Below are 25346 nucleotides of genomic sequence, written 5' to 3'. Positions count from 1 at the left end.
CTACTAATTCTCGGATACTGTCAAGGATGATCATAGTATTGACTGGCATACCTGCATACCTCTCTTGGGACTAGCAGGTTTCGATGTGCTAAGTTCAATGTATTACTTACTACTACTAGTAGTATCTCCTTGAAGGAAACTCACGATCTGTATGCGCTGGATAGTACTATACTCAGCTTGAATTGTCAATTGAGATTCAGACATTCCTACTAGGGAGTAGTGTTACTACCTATTAATCATATGCTCATAGTATTACTATCTGTAGACCGGCGATATATATAATAGTACTAGTACCATTATACTCGAAGAGGGTAAATTAGAAAGGAATATCGTTTCTAAAGCGATTGAAGATAGCCATGAACAGAACAGCTCTTTAAATTGTAGATGATATAATATACAGACTAAATCTAGTCATGGATATTGTATGAACATGGTGATGATAAATGGGTTGCTGTTTCAGCTTCAAAACCACCGACATATCAATACACTGTTTGTATATACCATATGAATATTGTTTCATTATTCATTTCATAGTCGTCATAAACAGGATAATGCAGTGCGAACAATATTTATAATGATAGGGGTATCGTTTCTAGTATGTATAGGCGGGAATAACAATGACCATATGTATGTATGCATGTTGTCTTGTTGGGAGGGGAGAGAAAATGAGAGATTTGAGGATGATGAATCATGACGAAGATGATGATTGTTGCTGGGAAGAATCACCTCCCAGTCCAACACCCTCTTGTCGGCCTCTGACTAACGCCAGAAGACACTGACCCACGCCTTCTAGGTCGCCTAGAAGTCCGACATGGCCACGGTCGCTCTTAACCAATCCACCCTTGATGATCCGGTATCCCGGCGGCAGCATGGCCGCGGAGGCAAGACAGACGCCGTCGCCGGCGGCGAACGCCAGATCGTCGTAGGCGTCTTGGTATGGGATGCGCTCGCGCGATTCGACGCGAGCGCCGTAGACGGTGGGCACGGACTTGCCGTATAGCACGGCAAAGGGTGGGTATTCGTTTTGAGACTGATGCGAGGAGTTGAATGCAAGCTCTTGCTTGAACCGAAGGACCTCTGCGAGCGTGCGCTCTAGATAAGTCACGGCTGTTGCACGGGGTATGGTCGTGGTTGTGGTAGCCTTGGTATTGGCTGAGCCCTTGAAATTGGAGGTTGGTCCTACCGCGCTCTCCAGGTTCGGGGCAGAGACCGGTGCATATTTTCTGGTGGACTCATTGGAGGGATTTGCTGTTTCGTTAGGGTTCTGGGTGTGATTGTGTGATGCTTGCTCGCCATTGGCATCATCCGTCGAGGATAGACTATCCTTGCTGCCTAGGACGGTGGAGATGCGCTTTCCGAGAAGAGGGAGGTTGTCCTTGAAGCCTCTGCTGTTTGGTAGTGGAAGGGCTGGATTGATACAAGGAGAGAGCCGATAGTCGTCCCACGCCTGGGCCGAGAAAAAGTCCACACGGTACTCTTCCCTCGTGCGCTTGTTGATGAAGCAGTGTCCGTCCTCTGGAAGGAGGGCGAAGCTGGTACGGAAGGTGAAGTTCACCTGAGCTGTAAGGACGCGGGAACTAAGCAGCACATCGTCTCCATTACGGAGAGGGCCCAAGATGTTGACACAGTGCTGCGGGACGCCCGCATAGAGGACTCCTGCGAAGAGATCCGGTCGCTGATTAACGGCATGCCGTGTGATGAGGCCGCCCAAACTGTGGGCGATGACATAGGCCCCGCGCTTTTCGCGGGGAACGTCTGGGGAGTTACAGGGCAAGCCTTCGAGAAACTTGACTAATCGCTTAGCAAGTAAATGCGGACTCAACCGCCAGTCGTAGCCATAATCGTGGACTCGGAGGTCACCATTGACGGCGTTCGGGCACTTTTGAAGGCGTTTCATCAGCCGGCGGCAGATGTCGACTGGGCCAACATGGGACAACACGCCGGACGGAATGATGGTTTCTTCCATGCGTTCCTCATCTTCCGGGTTTAAGCCCACCTCCAGATCCACCTTGCGAAGATTCAGGCCGACTTTCATCGGAACCCACAGTTGGCGTTGCGGCGGTTTGGCGGACCGCAAGACTGAGCCTCGATAGCCTCCCAGGATCACGACATCACCGGTCATTTCGGCCATGGCCTCAGTCAAATTGGGGTACTGTGCACTAATACTGGTCCGTGGAGAACGGGCCCGAGGTGGGATCGAATCATCACCCGGCATCTCCCGAGCAGCAGGCGGCTGCTCTGGCGTGGCGTAGGTGTGGCCCCTGCGATTAGTGACATCGGACAGAAATGGCTTATAGCCCCAATCACTTCGGAAGTCTTGCAGGTGCAGCGTGGGCATACTGAGTAGCCGACTGCTGGAATCCTGGAGGCTGTCCTTGATCGCCTTGAACCGGCTGTTGACTTGCGAATGGATATGCTCATAACGGGGACGCTGTTCGAGCGACGATGCGGTTGACGAAGCTCTCAGGTATAAAGACTGGTCTGAAGATGATCTCCGTAGGAGAGAAGGTGGGCGGCCTGTTGTGCTGGGCCTTCGCGCATAAGAGTGTCTAGCGGTCGTGGCACCCCCGAGAGGATCGAGTTCAGAGACTTGCTCCTCGGGGCTATCTCTGGATTCAGGATCGGAGAACGATTTCCGCCGGGACTGCAGCGCTGATTCGTCTTTTTCTTGTTCCAATGCCAGCTTCGACACGGGCTTTAGGGTCTGACTGCGAGCCCGGACTTGCGATGACGAGCCGGGTCGGAAAGAAAGCGATGATCGTTTAGTCAATAGATCTGGCAGGAACTTCTTCAAGCGTATATTCGTCAAAGAGTCGCCGGACCATGCCCTGGGTCGAAGGGGCAGTCCGGATTTCAAGATCGAACGGGTGAAGCTGGTTCGCTGACTGTCTTTGGATCCCCGGGCGCTGTCACGCTGTGGCGCCGCCAAGTCCGCTGAAGAGGCTTGAGCATCACCCGGCTTAGCAGCCGGTTCTTCAGGCAAAGCTTCTGGTTCGTCGGTAATTTCAGATGCAAAAAGACCCTCCGGTTCCGGCGTATCCGGGATTGTGTCGAAGTAGCTACTTTGCCGTTCCATCATACGGGTTTTCTCTTCCGCAGGCGTGAGGCGCGCCTTCATACGGCTCTGGGCGCGACTCATGCTAACTCCGACGACTTCATTGGCTTCATCTTCGCGGACGGCGTCCGGGAGATTCGGATCCTCGCTGTCGGAACTCGAATTGACGGTGAAGGTGGGCGAGGGCTCCGCAGCTGGCGAGGAGTGTGCAATGACGGGGACCTGACCATTGGCCCCCGCCGGATGTGCAGGAATCGGAATCGCCATGGTTAAGGTGGGCGGAGAGGGGAGAAAGAGGTGAGATTATGTATGACCCATGCAGGGAGAGAGTTTAAAAATCGAGTGATGAGGGAAGATAAGAATAGATGGGAAGAGAAAGGCTGAGACAGACTAGAGAGGGCAGTTCAATTAGGATCCATCACATGTCAGAGTGGATAGATGGATGGGTTACTATGGAGTAGCGCACTAAACTAACGGTTTGAATGTCTGCGATGGAGCATTCGTATTCGCGTTAGGGTGGCTCCATAGGGGCGAGACTGGAGCGTGCTGGAGGCGATCAGCAAATCAAGCGCATGGAGTCATGGCAAGAATGGGGACGCGAGAGAGCGTGGGCCGGAAGACAAGATAATAATAATAAGAAGAAATGGACAGGTACCATCGAAGGAAGGGAGAAAAGCAAAACCATGACTAGCAGGGGAGGAGAAGAATGGAAAAACTAAGCAAGAGGGCCAAAAAAGTCAGAGAAAGAGAGGTTCCACCGCACAGCCTCCGGGCGTTCCGGAAGAAGCTTCCTGTCAGTCGCGACGATTATTTCCAGCTTCCAAGCAATAGTGTAGGTGAAACTAGGAAAGGCTGTACTCGCGCGACGGGGTTATTCTTGGGATCCGACCATGGATAGTGCCGGATAGTTCAGCATAGCTGAGCGTTAGTGGGATGCTTGGCTGGAGGTTAAGCCAGTGGCTGATCACCAGGAGGATTTGCTGTCTCGGAGCGGAGCTGAGGTCAGCTTGGGCTTCAGCAGAGCATTGGGAGGGCTGTGAGTTAGTTCAGGAAGGGGAGAGATTCAGCAAGAGATTGGGTGGAGAGGCATCGGAGAGCATCCGTGAAGAGCCACACGGTCCATGGGTTCATTCTCGAGTTCCGTAGATGGCATTCTCGCATGTAGATACTGCACACAATCAGACCATTGGCGATAATATTGCAATGAGATCATGCCCCAGGCAATAGCATAACCATCGCATCACATCACCGAACCGAGTAAAAGTAGCTGCATATCGTCATAGTAAGTAGCTTGGTTCGGTTGGCGGGCAGCCGAAGCACAGAACAAATGAGAGAGAAGATGATTTGAGGGGAAAATCAAGAAGAAGATCCAGATGGAGCACCTCAGGCGCCAATCAGCTGACAGTCAGCGGGTTTATTGCCACACCACAACAGACAATTGTTCATTTACTACTTATCACTGTCGACTAAGTACAGTCAGAAAGTAGTCTGGACTGTGTTGTTTACTCTCTCCATCATTGGCCTACCACCTGTCCCTCGCTTGAATCTCAACCACAATAAAGATTAGCACAACTAAGTATCCTCCCAGCCTCCGCATGCCAGCACGCCGGAATGTGGCTATCCCGACGCTAACTGGCATCCGTCCACTCATCCAACCCGGGTTGCTACGTGCTAATTTAGAGCCATCTTTAGGTCCAACCGACCTTTGCGCAACAAAGGAAACTCCGCGTCATGGTACACATCATATTCATAATTTACACTAAAAAAAGCACTAGCATATGGCGTATTCGTATCTCATTAACAAAAAAGGCGGGGTTCATCCCATTGCCAAAAGACCATGGTGTTCCAAATCACCGCTGGGTTCTGCTAAAATTTCCCGATTGAATCTCTCGCTCCCCTTCTTGAGCAATGGCCGAGTTTTTGGCGGCCCCTTCTTCGTGCCCAAAGGCCTTGTCGACCGCAGCTGTGAGCCCGCCTCGCAATGACTCCCCCGCTCCCTGTGTTTCAGGTTAGCATCAGCCGCTCATTAGTGTCGGATAGCCCGCGGCCACTACGGATGAGTGCCTGGCTAGACTCGACTGATGGTCGGGACTTACATGGATTCCTGCAGCAGCGGACTTCACACCGCCGCCAACAGATTCCCCGGCAGCAGCCGACTTGGATTGGGTGCCATATGTGCTCCCGGATGATTGCGTCGGTTGATATCCCACTCCGCTGGTGGTTTGCGATCCCGAGACCGGGGCCGTGTTGTAGCCAGCTGCGCTTGAGGCAGCGCCTCCGGCAGCGGTAGCCGCTTGGTTCGGTTGCTGGTAAGCGGCTCCGCCGGTGGTGTCGGTAGGTTCACGCATGGCTCCAGAGCCGGTTGCGTTCGTCGACTTGGAAGACATCTCGCCCGTCTTGCTGTTGACGCGGGGGTCGAGCTTATTGAGCAGGGAGGACTTGTGAGGACCCGCGGTGGAGCTTTGAGGGTTCGATACGTTCTGGGTCGCCTGGGGATGTACGTTGCCGGTGGTTGTCGCGCCAGGGGCGTACTGAGCGCGGTTGTTCAGATCGCTATCGACGCGGGGGTCGGCCTTGTTGGCGAGATCAGATTGATGCGGTCCGGCAGTGGTGCGCGCAGGGCCGGTATTTGCTTGACCGGTGCTGGTGATGCCGCTGCCAACTTGAGTCCCAGTTGCAGTAGTTGCGCTGGGGTTCTGGTTGGGTTCACCGAAGGTGGAAGAATAGTAGGGAGGCTGAGTACTGCTCATGGTGATATTTCAATTAGTAGGTTTGATTTGTTATATGTTGTTGATGATGATGATGATGATGTTAGGTAGTATTCATTCCCCACTGTCTGTCTTCATCTTATATAAGGAGGCGAGGGAGAGGGTTGAAGCCTTCGACATCATCGATCAGCGGGTGACGTCAGGCAGGACATACCATGGTTCAGACACGGCATCACTGCCATGGACGTGCATTTTGCAGTGAATCTAAATGGCTCAGACCAGTCCCAGTGAATGCCACAAATGGGTTTAATTGATGCTGATGATTCTATTCAACTTCAACACATCCCAATATACTATCACGTGATATCTTATCGATAAGCCTGCAGAACACAACAATGATGTCATGACATAAAAACATGCAGCAGATGCAGAAACCAAAGACTAACTGTGAAATCCCTAAAACCATACCCTACAAAAAAAATATCACAAATTGTAGGCAACCCGATTAATCAAAAAGCCAACACAATAACTCCGAGCCGAAGCCCATCAAGGAGAGAAGCTCAGCCGCGGGGACACACGGAGGAGTTACTACAAACAGAGCGAAGGCCTAGTGTGGAAGCGAACGAGCCGAGGTTCAGGACGGGCTCAGGGTCAACGGCAAAAAGATGGACTTTCAGCCGGATCCCCTTCACTTAACCATTCTACTATTTCCATTCACTATACAGTTAATTACTATTCATTGAATCAGGCATCAAAATGACCCTCACAAACCGCCAACTCATCTACGTCAAGGCCCCCACAGCCGCCATCGACCCATCCGTAACAAGCGGCACCTTCAACCTGAAGACCACCACCATCACCAACGACAGGAACAATGTCCCGGATGACAAAGTCCTCGTCCGCATCCACTACCTCGCCCTCGAGCCCGCCATGCGCCAATGGCTCACAGCCAAACGGTCGTACATTGCGCCCGTGAAAATCGGCAGCATCATGCGCGGCCAAAGCATCGCGCAGGTGCTCTCCGTCGGTAGCAGTCTGACATCCCAATACCAAGTCGGCGACTGGGTGATTGCCTACTCGGGATGGCAGGAGTATGCTGTTCTAGGCGCCAAAGAGGCGCAGAAGATCTCCGTGCCGGAGGGGTGCAAGCCCACGGATGCGATGTCCGTGCTGGGGATGACGGGTCTGACGGCGTATTTCGGGATGATGGATGTGGGTAAGCCGAAGGCTGGCGATACGGTGGTTGTGTCTGGGGCGGCTGGTGCGACGGGCATGGTTGCTGGCCAGATTGCGAAGATTCAAGGAGCGAAGAGGGTGGTTGGGATTGCGGGGAGTAAGGATAAGTGTGAGTTTTTGGTGAGGGAGTTGGGGTTTGATGTGGCGATTAATTACAAGGATGAGGATTGGAAGAAGCAGCTCAAGGAGGCTACGCCGGAGTATATTGATGTTTACTTTGATAATGTGGGTGGGGAGATTCTGGATGCGTGTTTGGGCCGGGCGGCGCAGTTTGCTAGGTTCGTTATTTGTGGTGCGATTAGCCAGTATAATGTGGCGAAGCCGAAGGGGCCGGCCAATATTATGCAGGTTATTGTAAGTATACCATCCCTTCCCAGATTTCCTGCTATTTGCTTGGGAGTGCTAACGGTGACAGTCGCAACGAGTCAAAATGCAGGGCTACATCGTGTTCGACTACGCCAAGCAGTACCCGGATGCGTTGCAGGATCTGGTCAAGTGGTTGACGCAGGGCAAGATCAAGCGCAAGGAGCATATTGTCAAGGGGGGGTTGGAGTCGGCACCGAAGAGTCTGGTGGATTTGTATAATGGAGTGAATACGGGCAAGATGATGGTGGAGGTGGTACCGGCGGAGGAGGGAATTAGAGCGAAGTTGTAGCCCTACCACGTACTTAGCATTATTGATTAGTATAAATTACAGTAACCACTTTAAGTGTAATTTAAAGCCAATGCATTCTCGGAATGGTGCTAACTGTTACCTGTTAACTCATTATGACCACTGCGGCTGCAACCATGGCTGGACCACCATTACTTCATACTCAACTCACGTCATACTGATGATCTCCACCAGCATCATCACCACCATCACTATCCCTATCTCCATGCAAAGTGGCACATATAAACCGGATTCAACCCTAGACTAGACACCACTTCATCATGTTACAACGTCAATTCCTTCGTGCTGCTCTACTACGTCCTACCCACGCAATCCACACTAGTAATACTATCCGACCAGCCATTTATAACACGGGCATCTACCTCAACTCTACACCACTACATTCCACACAGAAACACCACTTCTCAAACACAACCAGCAGACCCCAATCCAACCTCCACAAAATGGCCTCTGCGAGCAACGAGAACTTCAAGCTGGAGAATCTCTTCGGCGTGAAGGGCAAAGGTATCCCCACATACCCCACCTCCATCTCTACCACAACAGCAAGCTAATAAGAGCAACAGTGGCCCTAATCACCGGCGGCGGCTCCGGCATCGGTCTAATGGCCACCCAAGCACTGGCGACCAACGGGGCAAAAGTGTACATCACGGGCCGAACACAAGAGAAACTCGACCGGGTAGCGAGCCTCTACAACAAGAACATAAGCGGGGAGATCATCCCAATCGTGTCAGACATCACCTCCAAAGAATCCATCAGCAAACTAGTGAAGGAGATAGAATCGCGCGAATCCCACCTCTCCATCCTGATCAACAACGCCGGAATCAGCAGCAGCACGGATAACACGGAACCCAGCGACGCCACGGAACTGAAGCAATCGCTGTTCGATGATGCGACCCCAATGAGCGAGTGGGAAGATACCTACCGGACGAATGTCATGCAGTTGTATTTCACCACGACGGCTTTCTTGCCGTTGTTGCAGAAGGGGTCCGAGAGGGAGAAGGGGTGGAGTAGTACTGTGGTGAATATTACCAGTATCTCGGGGATTGTGAAGGTGTCGCAGCATCATTTCGCGTATAATGCTAGTAAGGCGGCGGCGATTCATTTGACCAAGATGTTGGCGCATGAGGTGGCCGATAGTGGGTTGAGGATTAGGGTTAATAATATTGCGCCGGGGGTGTTTCCGAGTGAGATGACGGCGGGCGAGAGTGATGAGATGCAGAAGAGTCAGTTGGCGAAGGAGAAGTATGAGGGTAAGGTGCCGGCGGCGAGACCGGGGAAGGATGAGGATATGGCTAGTGCGGTGCTGTTTGTTAGTACGAATCAGTATTTGAATGGGCAGACGGTCGTCGTGGATGGGGGGTATGTGTTGGCTGCTGGGACGGTTTAGTGTATTATTATGTGTGAATGTGAATATGATGAAAGTATGTTATTGATGTACATCAAGGTTATACATCCACTCCGATCTCATCACTTCAGATGCTTTGATCCGTCGATTGGCATCGGGGTTTAGCATCGCGTATACCACGTTTCTGCATTGTGCCTGTCTCACACATTAGCCATATACCCAGACATCAACAAGAAAATGATGAAGAAAGGATAATCTCACCCCTCCCAACCCCTCAATAACCCCATACCCCTCCCTCCTCTTCCTCCCAGCAAGATACTCCGCATACCGTCCATCCTCCTCCTCACTCGCACTCCGCCAGAGAACCCTCCCCAGTCTCAGGACAAGGTATATGATCCCGACTGCCCAGATATCCACAGCCCGGGCATCCCCTACTATCCCACTGGAAGTTTCATACCCACGTCGACGATAGGCCGAAGAGTAAGCCGAAGAGTAAGCCGAAGAGTAAGCCGAAGAGTGAGAAGAAGAAGGATGAAGTACCTCCGGCGCAGCATAAGGATTAACCCTCTTCCTCCTATCACATCTTCCCTCCAACTTCTCAAACTTCCCTATCCCCATCGATAATCCCCTAACAAGGGGATATACATCCTCTTTCCATGCAGCGTAGTACCCATCACCACCATCACCATCTTTCACCCCAACATGGTCATGAGAGAGTTGAGAATCCAACACCCTCGCATCCCCCAAATCCCCCAACTTGACACATACCCCATCAGAATAGTAAGAGTGGGAGAGAAAAACATTCTCCACGCAAACACACCCATGCACGACCCCCATCTCATGCAAGAACCCCACTGCGCTCATTATCTGATATAGAATCTTATCTGCTTCTCTAACACCCATAACACTATCCCCATGGGAAGAAGAAGAGGAGATATACGTCCCCAAATCACCTAGTTCGCAGTACTCACTTACCAGACACGTTTCTCCACGAGAGTTGGGGATGATATCAATTGTGTGCAGGAGATGTGGATGGTAGAGGGTGGACGAGAGGAGGGACTCGAGGGTGGATTTTAGGGTTTGTTTTGTGGCAGAGGGGGTTGGGCGGAGGGTTTTGAGGACGTGCAGTTTTTTGGATGTCTTTTTCTTGTTGGTGGTGGTGTTGGTGTTGGTGTAAAGACGAACGGAGCTGGATGTGCCGTAGTGGAGGATGGTGGTGCAGGTGCCGTATTTTTCTTTGAGGGATTGAGGTGTATTTTGTTGTTGGTGGTGATGATGGTGAGGGAGGAGAGGGCTCTCTTCTGATATGGTGGTTGAATCTGTGTCTGCTTCTGAGAGAATAGCAGTGGTATGTGTATGTGTATGTGTCTGTGCATGCCATGAAAAAGGAACCGAAGGAAACGAGAACGAGTACTCCGAGAAAGGGAGTTTGAAACACAGGTAGTTTCTGGCGATTGCTATTGTTGATGGCATTTTCTCTCCCTGCTTAGTATAGAGTAGGGTAAACTAGAAGTGAAGTAGTAACAGGGGACCATCATGTATATACCTCTCCTACTACCAGTACTACCTACAAAGTATGCGGCAATTGTCGATCAGTCAGAGAGTGCGGAGAGCAGTGGTTCTGGTTCTACCTCCTGACAGACAACCCTTAACTAAAGTAGCTAGTAGTTAGTAAACGTAAATGTGTATGTGTGGTCCCAGCACGTCCAACTTAATCCCTCGCCGCGCGAAGGATCACTCACTCACCTTACTCACTTCACACCATCAACCACTTACTTCATGGCTGTAAACTACAGTTGTATCTTTCTTACTGCGTAAGAGAGTAGATAGGGTATAATGACATCTCATCACCACTTACGTAGACTGCCAGACTACTACAACTACTACTACCACCATGTATGTCGTACAACATACAGATAGCTAAGTTATCAGACAGAAACTAACTGTACCTGCTCCTGCCACCTGCACAGCATCAAGCAAGGGTCACAAGCATCCTACCGTCACCGCCAGTCCCAACCGATGTAGATGAGGGATTTCCATCGCCAATCCCATTCTTTAGATTTCTCTACCACAGCTAGACTACCTACTACCCCGCGCATGACAATCCAGACCAAATATGGGGCTGGTTGAACCGCGGGACGAAATTGAATTGAACCAGAACTAGTACTGTAGTTACTTTGTCTACTATCTGCATGCATGCATCATTCTAGGTAAGCTGAGCTGTATAATAGCTGTGTCTATCAAACTGCAATATCATACACCATCCAGTCCATCAAATCACCGACCAGCGACTTACCCTGCCATAGTAATATGTTCATCGAAGAAAAAGAAGATAATTATCTAAATAGTGACTGCGAGACAGCAGCAGCAGCAGCAGCAGCAGCAGCAGCATCACCGCACCTTGCCTGCCTCGCGCACTTCATGCATAAATCCGTCCTCGTCACCCGCCGAGCCCAACATCCAGTAGTCGCCCATGCCAGACGCCAGCTGCCCCCCTCCGAACCCTGTCGCGGCCGGGGCACTGTGTCGCTCCTGCGTCCGAGTCCCCCCCTGTCGCGGTCCCCAGCTGAGTATGTCCTGCACCGCCTTGCGACTCTGGTCGTCCGGCTTGGTGTACCCAAACAGCTGGGGCTGCAAGCATCCGAGGATCGCAACGGCCGCCCGGATCATGATCCGGTCTCCTTCAAACACCCAGCAGTCCCAGACCCGGCTGAGACGCTCCAAGTCCAGCCCGTTCGTCAGCAGCGACCGGAACATCGGCTCCCAGATCTCTTCGTCGCTGAGTCGGAGCGTCTCGTGCAGATGCGTCATCAAACGCGGGAATTTGTATTTCAGCGTCGCAGACGCCAGTGAATATGTACGACCGATCGCCCCGCGGTCCAATGTAAGAAAAGCAACAGGGAGCGGCCGGTTGAGCGCGTTGGCCATGGCCAGGAACGCCGAAGATGGCGATGGGAATTGCAGGACAAGGAGGGCAGCGATGGTCTAGAATCGTTAGTGATGAATCATGGATGGCATGAAAGAGAACTCACATGCAAGCCACTGACATAGCCCACGTCGCTGCGATACATAGAGTACGCCTGCAACACATCGATCAACGTCTCGCGCAGCGGACCGCCGACTTGAAACAAGTTCAGATCAGGGAACGCCTTGGACGCATCAGCGTCAATCGCCTCGAACCAATCCCTCATGCGCTTGTTGGTCTCCCCAGAATCGCCCTCGGGCCGCGCCCGCACGTCCTTGGCGCGCTGCAAGGCCTTTTTGTATGTTTCCTCGGAGAGAGCCAGCTCATTGCCGATGGCACGCTGCCAGGTCGAGCCCCGGATCCGAGGCGGCACTCCGCGCCACCATAACTCCCGCGTGCGGGTTTCATTAATGACATTATCCCAATTCGGGTCGACGTACTCGTCCCAGATCTGCTGCAGAGTCTCGCGAGTGTTGTCTTTTTCGCATTTCGCGGAAGCAGCCTTCGCTGCACGGCGTTTATCTAGAATGGTCAGTCGTCGAAGATGCCCAACGAGACAAGTCACATACCTGCTTCCTTGGCCTGCGCCATCATCCGCTTGTATTCCTTCAAATGCCGCTTCTCCTCCTTCTGGTCCTTCGGAGGCAGCCAGCTGGGCCGCGTCCGCGTCAGAACCTTCTCCTTCTCCTTGCTGGGAGGTAACGGATCAATCATGATGTTGGATTTCTGCAACGGGGGCAGCTCAATGGTGCTCTTGGACCCACGCTTGGACTCCTCGCTCGAGCGGAGAGAGGACAGCCCGCTTTGCAGGCGCTCTCCCCGCTGGCGCTGGCGCTCATCGGCGTGGAACTCCAAAGCTTCCGTAATGATCTTGGCTTCTTCCGACAAATCCGACATCATGTTGTTGTACGAGTATGCTCGCGGGTTGCGGGGCGAGATCTGGCCGCGCTCAGGCCCTGCAGAGCTGGAACGATTGTTGCGGGTCGTGGGAGATCGCGAACCGGAAGGCGACCGGGGCACAGTGACATCAGAAACCGAATGCGACAGCGGTAGGGGTCGAGGACCTGGACTGCGACCGTTGGGGCTGGAGGCCCGGGACGGCGCTCGATCCTGCACCGGCCGCGGGGAGATGGGAACATTCCACAGACTCGCATCCTCGGGTAATTCTTCATCAGAGTCATGGTATTCATCCTCCAAATCCTGCACGGTTTTGCGCGGTCGCTGCCACGAGGGTTTCCGGTTGAGGGTGTGGGTATTGACGGGGGTCAGGGACAGGCTGTGTGTAGACGGCGACGAGCTCAAGCTCGATGTCGATCGCAGTGGGGAGGAGGAACGCGAACGATGAGGCTTCGTGACTTGGAGGGCGGATTGCTTGGTGGAGGCTGGATCCCGCTGATTGCCGGGGCGGTGCTTAGGACCACGGCCCGGCTGAGCCAAGGTGCCATTGACCTGCTTTGCGGTAGGGTAGGGTGTCTTTGTTTTCGTGGCGGTCAGATCGCGTGTTGTCGCAACCGCCGATTTCTGCATGATGGCCGCTGAAGCTCGTGAGATTCCAGCATTTTGGACGTACGGGGTTGCACCCTTGGTGTAGGAGACATGCACATCATCCTGGAGGTCCACTTCTTCGAAATTGGAGATATCAGTGAAGATGGCTTCGGGGCCGGAGTGTTGCGAGGAGGAACGAAAGGAGGAAGACTTGGAGGACTTGGACCCGGAGAGGTCAGGAGGGGAATTCGGGGTGGTCGTACAAACGGTTGTCATTTCGGCGGGAAAGCTGCAGAGTCGAGACTCTTCCCAGATCAGAGCAAGGGAAGAACCTCAGGGGATGAACCTCTAGCAGCTGCGTATACCAGGACGAGAAGGAAGACGATGTAAACACGTCCGATGGGGTCGCGAATTAAAGACAAAGAAAATAAGCCGTTATCGAACGAAAGACGAGGGTGAAGAGGTGGGATGATCTCCGGATGGTATTAATCAATAGGTGTGTGACGGAAGAACCCCAAGCAAGATGCTGCATGCAATGGAAGCGGCAGAACAAGTGGCGGATCAGAAGATGGTCGGGGGCGAGGCTGTTTTTCTTTTCCAATTTGTTTCGTATTATTCTTGTCCTCCTCTTACTATGCACTCAAGGGATTCAGGAGTTAATCGTGCAGCGAGCAGTGCATTTGGGGGCCGGAGCCGAAGGGGGAAGGGGACGGAGAGAGATGAAACGATCCCCGACAAAAACCGAGACAAGAGGCAGATGAGACAAGCAGCGCGGAGGAGGAGATGGGTTGGGAAACGATAGACTAGACTAGACTAAAGCGAAAGACTGGAATGTAGGGAGATATTAAGAAAAAAGAAAAGGAAACGAAAGTAGTATGAGGATGAGAGAGAAAAGAAGAGCGAGTGATATTTTGGGAGGTGGAATGAATGGGGAAAAAGAAGGTGGAGGAGGATGAATGAAAACAGAAGAGAAGGAAGAAGAAGAGGAGGAGGAGGAGGAGGAGGAGGAGAAGGGGGATGGGATGGGATGGGATGGGATGGGATGGAGATGGGGATAAGATTAGGATGGGGATACAGTAATACTACGTACTAGTAGTAGTTGGTACAAAGGATGGATGCAATCAGACCAGCAGAGAGAGAGAGAGAGAAGCTGGCTGCAAACGAGCAACCAGACGGCAGTTCTGGACAAGGCCTGGCCAATCCCACTGGAGGCACTAGATGGCGATGGACTGGCGATCATTGGCTGTCTCTTCCAGAAGGATGTCTGCCTCGAACAGCGCACGGATTAATGGAGGGACGATAATGACCGTGAAATGAGGGTGGATATTCTTCTCACCAGGAAACGGTTCCAGTTAGTCCCGTTAGTCCAGTTCAATCCAATTAGTCGAAGTAGTCGTGGGTAAGTCACCTCGGAGTGGTATAGTGTTGGTTTGCAAGTTTACTAAAGCATTACCCGCACCGCCACAGCCGAAATGAAGGCTGATACTAACTGGGTTTCCACCCGGTTATTAATTGCCCAGGAGGAAAAAAAAAAAAAAAAAAAAAAAAAAAAAACAAGAAGAGAGACGGAGAGAACTGAGAGCTGCACACAGTCACTAGATACTAGTAGCTAGTCTATACCCTGGATAAATCCTCATGAACTTGGAAAGACTTGTATGGAACTTCATTCCTTTTTGTTGACAATTTACCGTTGATGGGCAACCACACCCGCCCAACTATTTTGCCTCCCCCTTTTCCAAGGTTCTCTTCCTCCTCTCCCTTCAGGATCCTCCCTTTAGATCTCTCACCCCCTGATCCAATTCTCCGTTGTCCATGGCCACCAGATCCGTGCTATGTGTGCTGCCCTGCCCGTCTTTGTTTTTTTGCCCGGCCGACGAGCCGCGGGTCTCCGGACTGGAGTTCTCCCTTAGTCACAAGCAATACTAGCTGCTCATTAGATGAAATGGGTGCTAACTGATTAGGGCGTAGTAGTTAGTGAGGGTACCTAAACTACTCCGTACTGGGTACACCGTCCATACTTAGTTACTTACTTCCTTACGGTCGCGGTAAGTGCCCGATCGCAGCCAGAAAAACTTCCTCGGTCTCTGCCTCCACCCCACGACACTAAATCGTTCGGAACCAGCTTTCTTGATCGAATCTCAGGAACTGTCCTGCCCTTTGCACCCTATACCGTAAGATTCATTGGCTACAAATCCTGCATCAGGCTTTTCTGTGCACTTTCCCCCCTCCGTTCCACTCCGAACTGAGTGGGCTTTGAGATCGGACGCCACCCGCATCGGGGAGTGTTTGTGTGTGCTGTTTCCAGTTCGATACGTAGTACAGAGTAATCCTGTCGTCATGCCCGTTCTCATCCTTCCAAGGCCACCGCATCCAGATTACATCACCCGCTCCCGGTTCTTGTTGTTGCTGTGCTTGCACTCTGCAGGTAGACTCTATGCTAGTCTGGACTCTTGCTCATCGGCATCTTCTTTCCCAGCCTGTCTACATTCAGCAAGGGGGTCTAGCCTCCCACTCTCGGTCATCTGCTGTCTCTAGTCTCTCCTCTCTAGAACTTCCAGCCGCCATATGTCGCATTGCCGGTTTGCACCACCTGCCCCAGCTGCCAGGCCTGGGTCTGGGAATTGGGCTGGCTCTCTCGGAGAATGACATCCAGCCAGCCCAACACCCGCGCGTATCGGGCTTGCTTGCGTCCCAGCACGAACCGGAAGGCCGCGGCAGCCAGGTATTCAACCTCGCAATGATGCACCCCGCGACCAGCTGCGGCTGGTCCGTTCGCCTCACGTCGGGCTTGGACCATGCGCGTGGCTAGGTGTATCATGTCTCGAATGATTCGAATCACCACGGGGGCTGGGTGCATCTGCCCGGATGACTTCAAGTATCGGTACATCTTCATTCCCGATATGACGAAGTTTGCATACAGGTTCGACAGGATCACCCCAATCGTGTTGTGTTGCCGATCCAAGTACATCGGATGCATGAGCAGCTTGAAGGACCCCAGCAGTTTGCGGTGAAGAGTCCGGCCCGGTACTCGCGTCAGTTCGACCGTGAGCGAGTTCGACAGACTAGTGGCGACGGATTGCCCCCCTTCCAGAATGCGCTCATGATCCTTGTAGATCTCTAAAGAACGGGTATCGATCAGACATCCACAGTAAGGGAAGAGCCGAGTATCCACGAGACGTGGGACCTGAATCCCCTCCACAGCGGCGGCGAAGTTGACCAGGCTTTTGGCTGGATTGACTGAGACGCCATAGGCAGGCTGCCCGGGGATCATCACCTGGAGAAAACGCATAGCCAGTGAGGACTCGGTGGTGACGAGTAGGAAGTCGTCAACTAAGCGAACCAGTAAAGCATTGTCGGACTGCAGGAATCCCAGTACTTGCTGCTCCATGTCTGCATAGAATAGGTTACACAGCATGCTCGATAACACTGAGCCCTGGGGAATGCCATTGCATTGCCGAAAGTAATTCCGCCCGAACTTAATTAGATTGTTTCGCACGTGGTCATCGAGGAGGTCGAGTAAATCTTCCGCATTGAATTCTCTCTGCATGAGCGTGTCGACAAAGACGGTGTTTCGCCTCTGGCTGGTCTCGCCGTTGGTCACCGCCTCTGCCAGGTGCTGTGGCCTTGCAGCAGGGGCTGCTCTACCGACAAATCGCCGCCTAGCCTTGCTTGGTCGTTCGTGCGATGGCCACAGGATGTTGAACTCATCAGACGGCGTCATTTCGACGTGCTTAGTATAATGGTAGGCGGCTTCAGTGATCAACCTTTCAATAAGATGGACCAGGCTTTGCTGAGGGATTGTATCAAAGCAAGACTGGATATCGAGTTTGACAAAGTACAATGGAGGCACTGAGCCCTGATTCTGTAGGTGTCTTTTGAACTTCTTCAATTGGGAATAAATCTCCCCAACTGACTGCACACATGAGCCTAGTTTGGACGGCGCTCGTGTCTTCTCGTACTGGAGCATGCTATGAATCGGGGCAACAACCGAATTGACACTCCAGAATTTACCGGATTTTGCGTGGCCCGCTAGTACCGGTTTTCGCTTGAGATTTAAGAGAGGGCGAATGCCTGTTGATTTAGGTAAGAGTCGTAAGGAGCCATATCCCATACCGCTCTTCTCTAGTCTCTTCTCTACCACACGCTGGGCTGTGGCTGGCTCCAACTCTTCGAAAACGCCAGCCTTGAGCTCAAGTATCGGTCTTTCAGTCAGCTGATACCAAACGTCGTGCCGGAAATAGAACAAACGGTTTCGACCAGACTGAGACTCGGTGACATAGAAGTTGGCACGGATGAGTGGTATTAGGATTGAGTCGAACAGGTAGTACACAAACTCATGAAGTAGCTCCGTTCGCTTCTCGAAGTCGGACCTCGACAGCTTGTGTGGTAAGGGATTGAATGCTTGTCTTGTATTGGAAGGAGGCTCAAGCCAAGGTAAACAAGTGACCTGAAGATACGCAGTTAGTATTGGAAGACAACAATGTGGTTGTGATTGTCAATGAACCTTGATCCCCTGGCATACATCCTGAAGACTCAGGTTTTCGAAACGCCGCATTTGCACGAATTGATCGACATGCTTCAAGATCTTATCTTGATGCAGAATTCTGTTCTGACCAGTTCCGTAGAATTGAGGGGGAATCAGGTTCTTCAAGACAGCTCTGCAGAAGGCGGAGACAGATGAGGCAGGCGTCGCGTAGTCGGTCAAGCTGATCTTCGGTGCTTGTATTTTTGGCATGTCGCTGATATTTGGATCTACCGAGGGACTACCATCCGGAATTGAAGAAGATGCCTGCTGGCAGGAAAGTCGTGGTTGAGTGATCAAAGACTCTGATGCTGACAGTTTGTGATCATCGAACGGCTCAGGGCCGAGTTTCCACGGTCCAATACGCTACATTATTAGCATCACCCTACAATTTTATCAGTAATTCTGCGAGCATACCTCTGAAGGACAATAATAATTGAGCAAATGCACATAGGAACAGTGCTTATTCCGGTTCTGCAACTGCTGGACCAACTCTACAGCCTTGCCTTGAAGTCGTCTGGGGATCACGCTTTCTGGGTGTGAATGGGCTCGCTTTACCTTCTCTAATTTTGCAATCTCATCTTCGCGATAAGCATAATCTTTGAATATGTCTTGCCCATTTGACACGCTCGAGAAGACATTGTGCAAGCCAAACTGTTTAGGAAATATGTATTTCAACACATGAGTAGTGTGCGCGAGCGATGTGGAAGAAGGGAAACGTTTCAGAACATCTGCAATGTTAGCCAAGGGGCCAAACTATTGATTTTGGCTGACTCACGACTCTTCATCCCAAATTGTATCTTTCCTTTCGAATCAAGCACTGGAGAAGCATACAGAATACGTCGGCGATGGAAGACAACAGGAGCTGGCTTCTGTGTGGTCGGCTTGCAGTCAGATGTGCTTGTATTCATTTTCGTCTCCTTGCGATCAGACGCTGGTACAGGGTTGCTTGTCACAGAGGAAAGTGCATTTTTTGGAGCCAAATGGCTTTGAGGCACCTTGTTTACAGGTTCAAGTGTTGATAGAGGGAGTCCTAAATTGCCATCTTAGTAGTGTACTGTACTCCCTATGGAGCTGGCTTACCACTTAATTGGAAATAAATTCCTCTTTGCTGATCAACGGCCACGAATATTCCACAATCCAGGAGAAGTTTTAGCATGATCTCTTCCCCGTTGTCTCCCAACAAGCCAAGCACTTCTGTCCATGGCGCCCGCTTCAGTTGCTGAACACTGTCATTAGGGAACTGCACCTCGAGGCCTGAAATACTGCATGAGATCGTTCGCTTCCTATGAGCAGGATGCACGCTCTCACGTCTGAAGCCCCGGGTCAATAGATGAAGGGGCCTTTGACGGGAGAATTTGTCACGACTGAACAGAGAGGATATGACGAAATCTACAAGCTATGATGTACCGTCAGTACCTATCGAGCCAATCCAGAAAAGTGGATTGTACCTCTGCCTGAGCACATGCTGGTCCAGTGTCCGTGCTGGTTTGTTCAGATCTGGACTGCGACTGCGTAAATGCAGCTAGCTCTTGCCGGCGCTTCTCGTTGCATGTCGGATGCGAGTCGGCCAATATGCCTATCAGCGTCGTATCAAGAAAACTAGCAAGTTGTCCTGAACCACCATCGTCATTGGTCTCGACAGGAGCCTGCTCATGACGTATTGACACAATTCTCCGACGGCGGGATTTGGAGGATAGGGGTATTTGGCGTAGAAGGTACTGTCTCAGCGTTAAAACCTGAGAATAGTATAGTGAAATGACTGGATGAGTGTGCCCTGCAGCATCATCACGAGCCAGGCTGCGCTGTCCCTTGAAACAAGTGGATGCTGGAGAGGTGCATGGCTGCGACAACCTGTCCAGCGCACGGTCACCCTTAATGGGTCTCTTCCTCTTCTTTCCCATTAGGAAAGCACTTGAATCAATCCGGACCAGTTCGCTTAATGCAAGCGACTGTCTGCCTCACATGGATGGGTGGTCTGATCATTACATTTGGTATGGCGGCCAGGTGTTGTGATATGCCCCAAAAGGGAAGCGCGCTGAGACGCGCTCCGGCAACGCGACAGCCGGGGATCACGGGAGCAGCCGTCCTTACCGACCTTCTGCAACCAGTCAACCAATACCGAATTTGCTACGGATACCCCTACTTTGCTGATTGCTCATTCTGCCATGTCCGTTTGCTAGGGCCCAGGAACCTAGAGCCACTGCTTCTTTACTCAGGATCATGCGCCAGCATGAACGAAAACCAACCCCTTAGAGATGACCCAGAGAAGCCGAGTCGAAACCCGCAAGCGATCGAAGAACATGGGGCGCCATGTTTGGGAGTGAAACAATTCTCCACTCGCCAGCGCATATCCCGAGAACAACGGTCAATAATCGAACCTTCCAAGCGGTAGCTCGATAGGAGACGTTCCTTAATGGGAAGCCTGGTAAGGCAACAGAACCACTGCTTCTGTTTGAAGTCGAACTCTATTTAGCTTCTTGCCTGCGTCGTCGAACTATTCGAAACTATCGGCTTCGTTGGACTATTGTTCACTCAAACTTTCAGAGCGAAGCTCCTCCTGAAAAGAGTTCTGGGAACGTAGATCGTCAGGGTAAGGCGGCTATCTACAGGCAACCCTCAAGAATAAATTCTTGGGAGCGCGGGTCACACGTTCTGACAGAAAACCGTCAATAGAAGCGGATTATAAAAGGATCCCTTGCTCCATATAGGCTACCACAATCCCACTGGTCATTGGCGGCATCGGATCAGTAATGCTCGCTTCTCGAAGGGAAGATCTGTAAGCGACCGCCGATCTTTGCCAACTCCTGCTCGGCGGTTCATAGTTTAACTGGTTGGTGCACGGAAAGATTTTTCCTTTTCATGACCTCAATGAAAAAACCGACACATCACGAGTTAAGCGAGCTAAGGAGCTCTTCACACTTCAGCCGTAGGATGTGTAAACCTTAAAAGACTACATTGCAGGCGGCAGAACAGAGCCTGGCGTGTCTGTCAAAGGGATGGCGGATGCAAGAAGGCGACATCCGGCGGGCCGTCGGGTGACCAGCTCCTCCGTCAGTGGTTGAAATTGGATTAACTCATTACCATTGCATTATTGCGACCGGGAAGATGTATCTACTAGCAAGGGTGAAGGCGTAAGACTGATGAGTCTGAGAGGGAGATACACTTACACAAGAGAGGACCACTTGAGTAGATTCGGATCCGTGTGCCCCACTCATTTTTTTCTTCTTTTTTCTTTCCTTTCTCTTTTTCTTCCTTTCTCTCTCCACTCACCATGCCTTCATTTTCAAACCGAAAGTGAAAACGACATTGTTCGCTAATGCTGGAACTCGGATCCGGATTGCGGACGAGACTGGGTTGGAAAAGGAAAGAAAATCTATCCAATCAGACTGAATTCCCGTCGATCCCTTGTTCCTGAAGCCACCGCCGGATAAGAATAGAAATCATAATGAGGTTGTGTCCAACTATCGTAGCCACGGTGCTCGCACGGACAAGGATGGGGGAAGCTGAGCCAGATCCTTGGAACGACGGCGGTCTAGAAAGGTCGCCGCTAGGCTCTAGCAAGTAGTAGTACCAAGAACCAGCATTCCCGACGGTGGTCAATCAATCGCAATTGATTGCGTCCCCACCGCGTCAGCCTCTCTCGCCTTGCGGAGTCTGGGGGGTTCAGTTTTCTTTTCTGCTACAGGCTGGCTGAAAACCACAGCCCCTGGTAGGCATGCAAAGCATGTTGACAGACAGTTCCGTCTCCTGTCTCTGTCTGTTGGTACCTGATCCAAGTCCCGAAGCCCTGGTTTTGCAAACGCCTCCCCCGGAGGAAGGGGCGAAGTATCGAGAAAAGAGTACTCCGTAGACGAACAGAATGTAGAATGTCGCTGCATGAAACTGCCGATTGCCCCGTATAATTATATCATGCAAATCAGTCCGTGGTACTTTTCATCCTAACTGCAAGGACGCCCAATTGCCCACGGCTGTAAAATAAGCGGTGTGGTGGTAAGGGCACCTGTCCTATCTAAAAGGACGTCCTTTGTTAGTCCGTGGCGGCGATGGTATCTTAGCAGTGCCGGTAAAAAGGACGGGCCTTGTTGAAAGCAGTCGAGGTTACTCGTCCATTCAGATTGCAACACGATGCTCCGTACTAGTGTCACGTATGAGTACAAAGTATATCCATCCACGGAGCACTCTAAACTAAATTAGACTCTTCCACGACCACCCAAGACCGGGCCTAGTGGAGCGAAGCAGGTACGTCATGATTATTATTGCAGGCGGTGACATGCGAACGGGATATTGACAGATGCATGCTACATACCAGAGCAGAAGCAATAGAGTCGACTACTATGCGTCCCGCAGGCATAATCTGCTGGTTCGGATCAATTTAACCAGTAGTGATTCATCTGTGAAGACTGAAGGACAATCGGAAAAATCCAAGTCACTGTCAGCCGTACTTACGGCACTGGAAAAAATAAGGCAGACTTGTCAATGATTATGCAAACCAACGAATCTACATGGGTTGTGCAGTTGGTTGGTGTGTGGAACAAAATTCACACTTCGTGTATGATAAAGACACATTGGCAGCAGGTCGGCTGGTTCTGGATAGGCTGATAAGGCGCGGCACACATCCTTTCTACCTCATGAGGACTTTCCGCAGGTAGTAGTACTTAATCTACTAGACCTACAGCAGACCAATAGTATGGCTCGTTCAGGTGTCACAATAGGCACTTTTATGTATTATGTCCCACTCGAATACACCTATAAAGGCATGCTCGTGTCGTTGGGACTGGCTCGATGTAGTTATTCCGACTCACCGACATGGCAGATATGACCCCTTTCCTCCTCCCTTGCTCCCACGGTGCCACTGTCAAACGGATGGGAAAGGCAGAGACGGAGTGCACTTTCTATCCTGGAGGGAGAAGACGGATGATCACGGGGGATATCCACTTCCTCCAATCATCCCATGAGAGGAGTCACATCTCCTATACGCAAAGCTGCCGCCTACCTTTCAGGGATGGACAAATTGATAGTAGCAATAGTAGGTATTTTCTGATTCAACATCGTAGATTGTATGCTATTATCTGTCACGTCTTCATGGAAAGAAAAGTACTCTTCCATGCAGTAACTGACTCGAGCAATAAGACAGTGGAACTTCATCGGCTGGTTTAGAAGCATCAGACAATATATTACTGTATTGTGTATGTAAGTTGTATGCAGTACGCACCCAATACGTGAGGTACAAGGATGATGGGTTAAGCATTGAGCACAAGCATATCAGAAAGAGAACATGATTATCAATGATCCTATACATTTGCCAGAAGAACAGGACCCAACGTAGACATTGCCATTTGTAAAACGAACAAGGGGAATTTCGACGAAGGAGAAATCCCTCAACTAATATCTTTCTTCCCTGAGAAGATTGGACGACCACGGGCTTGAGAAGAGTAATCAAACAAAGACTGGCGCATGAGACCGAGTCCCATGGTACACAACCCAGGGAATGAACCGGCCGGATCATGTAATCAAACTCTGTGCCCTTTGCATTTCCCTTTTCTTCCCTTGTGTTAAACGATCTAGAAGAAATTTTCTTCTCTAGAACGTCTCCTGATCCGAAGACTGATAAGGCGCTAGCATGCCTCGCAGCGGATAGGTCTTTCCCTTCACCATATAGCCCTTCCTTCTGCCTCACTAAATGCAGACTGCGGGAAAGCCGGCCACTAATCGGTGGGATCGGCAGTAAATGGTGATCTAGATAGTAGATAGATCTTCAAAATTTGCCAGTCTGATTCCCTCCCCCCTGGGGCTGTTATCTCTGTTTACAATTTACATACAGGGAAGGCCAGGATGTGGCCACAAGATGGATCAAATACCGGCTTTTCTCGAACTATTCAAGCGAATGATGAGTTTACTAGTCGGCTATCTATCAACTCTAGTCTGCTTCGTCATCTAAGCACATTAAGCCGTCTCTCAAAGATCTAAGACCTGGACTAGACCGCCGGCTAGTGTCCGTTCTCCGTAGCGAATAGGTCGTAGTACTTAGTAAGTGGCCAGGAGTTTCAGGTATTGACAATACCGTACACAGCGAATCTTTCCTTTGATGGAGCTTTCCCGCGAAGCCAGAACCTTTCGGATGTACAGGCCCATTTTTTCGGGCCTGAGTGGGAGGGGGGAGGGGGAATGAGACTGAATGGGCATTAGACATTGAGACCCTCTTTTACCTTTCCTTATTCGATGTCTTGTGTACGATTCATCCGTCTTGAGATTTTTCTCGGCTAGCTTGGGTTGGTTTTATTACTTATTTATGTCGTCTTGAAGAATCATCGCTTTATTGCACATCCATAGTTAACCGTAGGATGCATCCTTGGGTTGGCTCCAGCTTTCCGATTGTTCCCTCCTCTCTCTCTTGTTCCTCTTTCCCCCCCTCCTCTGCCTCCTCCAATTAATTAATTTGTTCGCCGGCCCCTAATCCACCTTCTCCGCACCCACACCCAAAACTGTCGCAGCTACTAATTAATACCCAATTTAGTATGGAGTAATTCTTAGTAGGAGGGCCATCGTAAGTAACTTAGCCTGCTAAAACTAGATCAAAAAAAAAAATAAAACAATTAAGAAATAAAAAGATAAAAATAAAAAATAAAAACGGAAAAACCAAATAAAAATAAAAATAAGTAGAAACACGGACGCTTTCAAACAGGGCTGCTGGTTGTTGGCCCACCTGCAGCCCTTCTCAATCGACAGGACCATCAGGCCGATTCTGGGCTCGTCGCCCATGATTTCTATTTGATGAGTATCATGTTGCTCTTGACCCTACCTGTTCGTCATCCCCGTTCTTTTCCCTACTCTTTCTTTCTTTCTTTCTTTCTTCCTTCTTTTTCCCTCGTCTTATTATTATTATTATATTATTATTACTGCAGTCTTACCCTGTCACTTTGACCTCAGCAAACCCCTCCTCCGACCCGCTTGTAACGGACCTTTTCGCTTTTCCCCCTCCTACTCCTCCTCCTCCTCCTCACTCCCCTGTTAGACGCCGTGCAAACATTCGTCCCGCCCGTCTTACTTGGGCCTGTCATCAGGGTTCCCTTTTCTTTCGTTCCGCCTGTGCTGTGTCATTGTTCCTTTAGTCGTTGTCCTTCCCAACGGAATTTACCTTCCCACCCTACTACCTTGTTCACACCATACACTCCCTTGGAACTTGTCCCGATAATCAACCATCGGGCTTCGGTTTCCTTCGCCTCTTTTCCATTTGGAGGGGTTGGTCAATAGTGGGACAATTCCTCCGGTCCTTAGCAGACGGGTCGAGGATCGTCCCCCACCGCTGGCTTGGTGATCACATTTGATCTCAAATATGACGCCGTGCTCGGGTGGT

General features: G+C 51.0%; 8 protein-coding genes across 8 annotated transcripts; 2 read left to right on the top strand and 6 right to left on the bottom strand.

Moving 5' to 3' along the window:
* Positions 1-611: 611 nt before the first annotated feature.
* Positions 612-3693, bottom strand: BO87DRAFT_170497 (uncharacterized protein). The gene is made up of 2 exons (XM_025618339.1): positions 3522-3693; positions 612-3445 (listed from the first exon to the last, which is right to left on the bottom strand). The coding sequence occupies exon 2, from the start codon at positions 3320-3322 to the stop codon at positions 689-691; it is 2634 nt and encodes an 877-aa protein (XP_025475489.1). The 5' UTR covers positions 3323-3445; positions 3522-3693; the 3' UTR covers positions 612-688.
* A 1090-nt stretch (positions 3694-4783) lies between these two features.
* On the bottom strand, positions 4784-5870 carry dprC. Its single transcript, XM_025624234.1, has 2 exons — positions 5152-5870; positions 4784-5052 (listed from the first exon to the last, which is right to left on the bottom strand). The coding sequence occupies exons 1-2, from the start codon at positions 5803-5805 to the stop codon at positions 4906-4908; spliced, it is 801 nt and encodes a 266-aa protein (XP_025475488.1). The 5' UTR covers positions 5806-5870; the 3' UTR covers positions 4784-4905.
* A 579-nt stretch (positions 5871-6449) lies between these two features.
* BO87DRAFT_367904 (NADP-dependent oxidoreductase) lies at positions 6450-7694 on the top strand. Its single transcript, XM_025621913.1, has 2 exons — positions 6450-7353; positions 7415-7694. The coding sequence occupies exons 1-2, from the start codon at positions 6520-6522 to the stop codon at positions 7652-7654; spliced, it is 1074 nt and encodes a 357-aa protein (XP_025475487.1). The 5' UTR covers positions 6450-6519; the 3' UTR covers positions 7655-7694.
* A 272-nt stretch (positions 7695-7966) lies between these two features.
* Positions 7967-9065, top strand: BO87DRAFT_380158 (SDR family NAD(P)-dependent oxidoreductase). Its single transcript, XM_025624233.1, has 2 exons — positions 7967-8176; positions 8236-9065. Exons 1-2 carry the CDS (start codon positions 8116-8118, stop codon positions 9057-9059), a joined length of 885 nt encoding a protein of 294 aa, XP_025475486.1. The 5' UTR covers positions 7967-8115; the 3' UTR covers positions 9060-9065.
* Positions 9066-9178: 113 nt separating this feature from the next.
* Positions 9179-13743, bottom strand: BO87DRAFT_390562 (putative TBC domain protein; the record flags this gene model as incomplete). The annotated part of the gene is made up of 12 exons (XM_025624938.1): positions 9179-9212; positions 9346-9884; positions 9993-10523; positions 10649-10669; positions 10794-10827; positions 10876-10903; positions 11016-11070; positions 11105-11177; positions 11314-11357; positions 11418-12002; positions 12050-12504; positions 12552-13743. 12 exons carry the CDS (start codon positions 13741-13743, stop codon positions 9179-9181), a joined length of 3591 nt encoding a protein of 1196 aa, XP_025475485.1.
* A 4027-nt stretch (positions 13744-17770) lies between these two features.
* Positions 17771-19274, bottom strand: BO87DRAFT_170389 (telomerase reverse transcriptase). The gene is made up of 4 exons (XM_025618337.1): positions 19073-19274; positions 18768-19022; positions 18407-18720; positions 17771-18355 (listed from the first exon to the last, which is right to left on the bottom strand). Exons 1-4 carry the CDS (start codon positions 19146-19148, stop codon positions 17963-17965), a joined length of 1038 nt encoding a protein of 345 aa, XP_025475484.1. The 5' UTR covers positions 19149-19274; the 3' UTR covers positions 17771-17962.
* On the bottom strand, positions 19233-19985 carry BO87DRAFT_170368 (uncharacterized protein). Its single transcript, XM_025618336.1, has 2 exons — positions 19441-19985; positions 19233-19381 (listed from the first exon to the last, which is right to left on the bottom strand). The coding sequence occupies exons 1-2, from the start codon at positions 19891-19893 to the stop codon at positions 19316-19318; spliced, it is 519 nt and encodes a 172-aa protein (XP_025475483.1). The 5' UTR covers positions 19894-19985; the 3' UTR covers positions 19233-19315.
* A 4506-nt stretch (positions 19986-24491) lies between these two features.
* On the bottom strand, positions 24492-24805 carry BO87DRAFT_170344 (uncharacterized protein). Its single transcript, XM_025618335.1, has one exon. It carries the CDS (start codon positions 24749-24751, stop codon positions 24560-24562), a length of 192 nt encoding a protein of 63 aa, XP_025475482.1. The 5' UTR covers positions 24752-24805; the 3' UTR covers positions 24492-24559.
* Positions 24806-25346: the final 541 nt, after the last annotated feature.

The sequence above is a fragment of the Aspergillus neoniger genome (assembly GCF_003184625.1).
Source record: "Aspergillus neoniger CBS 115656 unplaced genomic scaffold BO87scaffold_41, whole genome shotgun sequence".
Lineage (NCBI taxonomy): Eukaryota > Fungi > Ascomycota > Eurotiomycetes > Eurotiales > Aspergillaceae > Aspergillus > Aspergillus neoniger.
The sequence above is the reverse complement of the archived record's forward strand: the minus strand, read 5'-3'. Positions and strand labels throughout refer to the sequence as shown.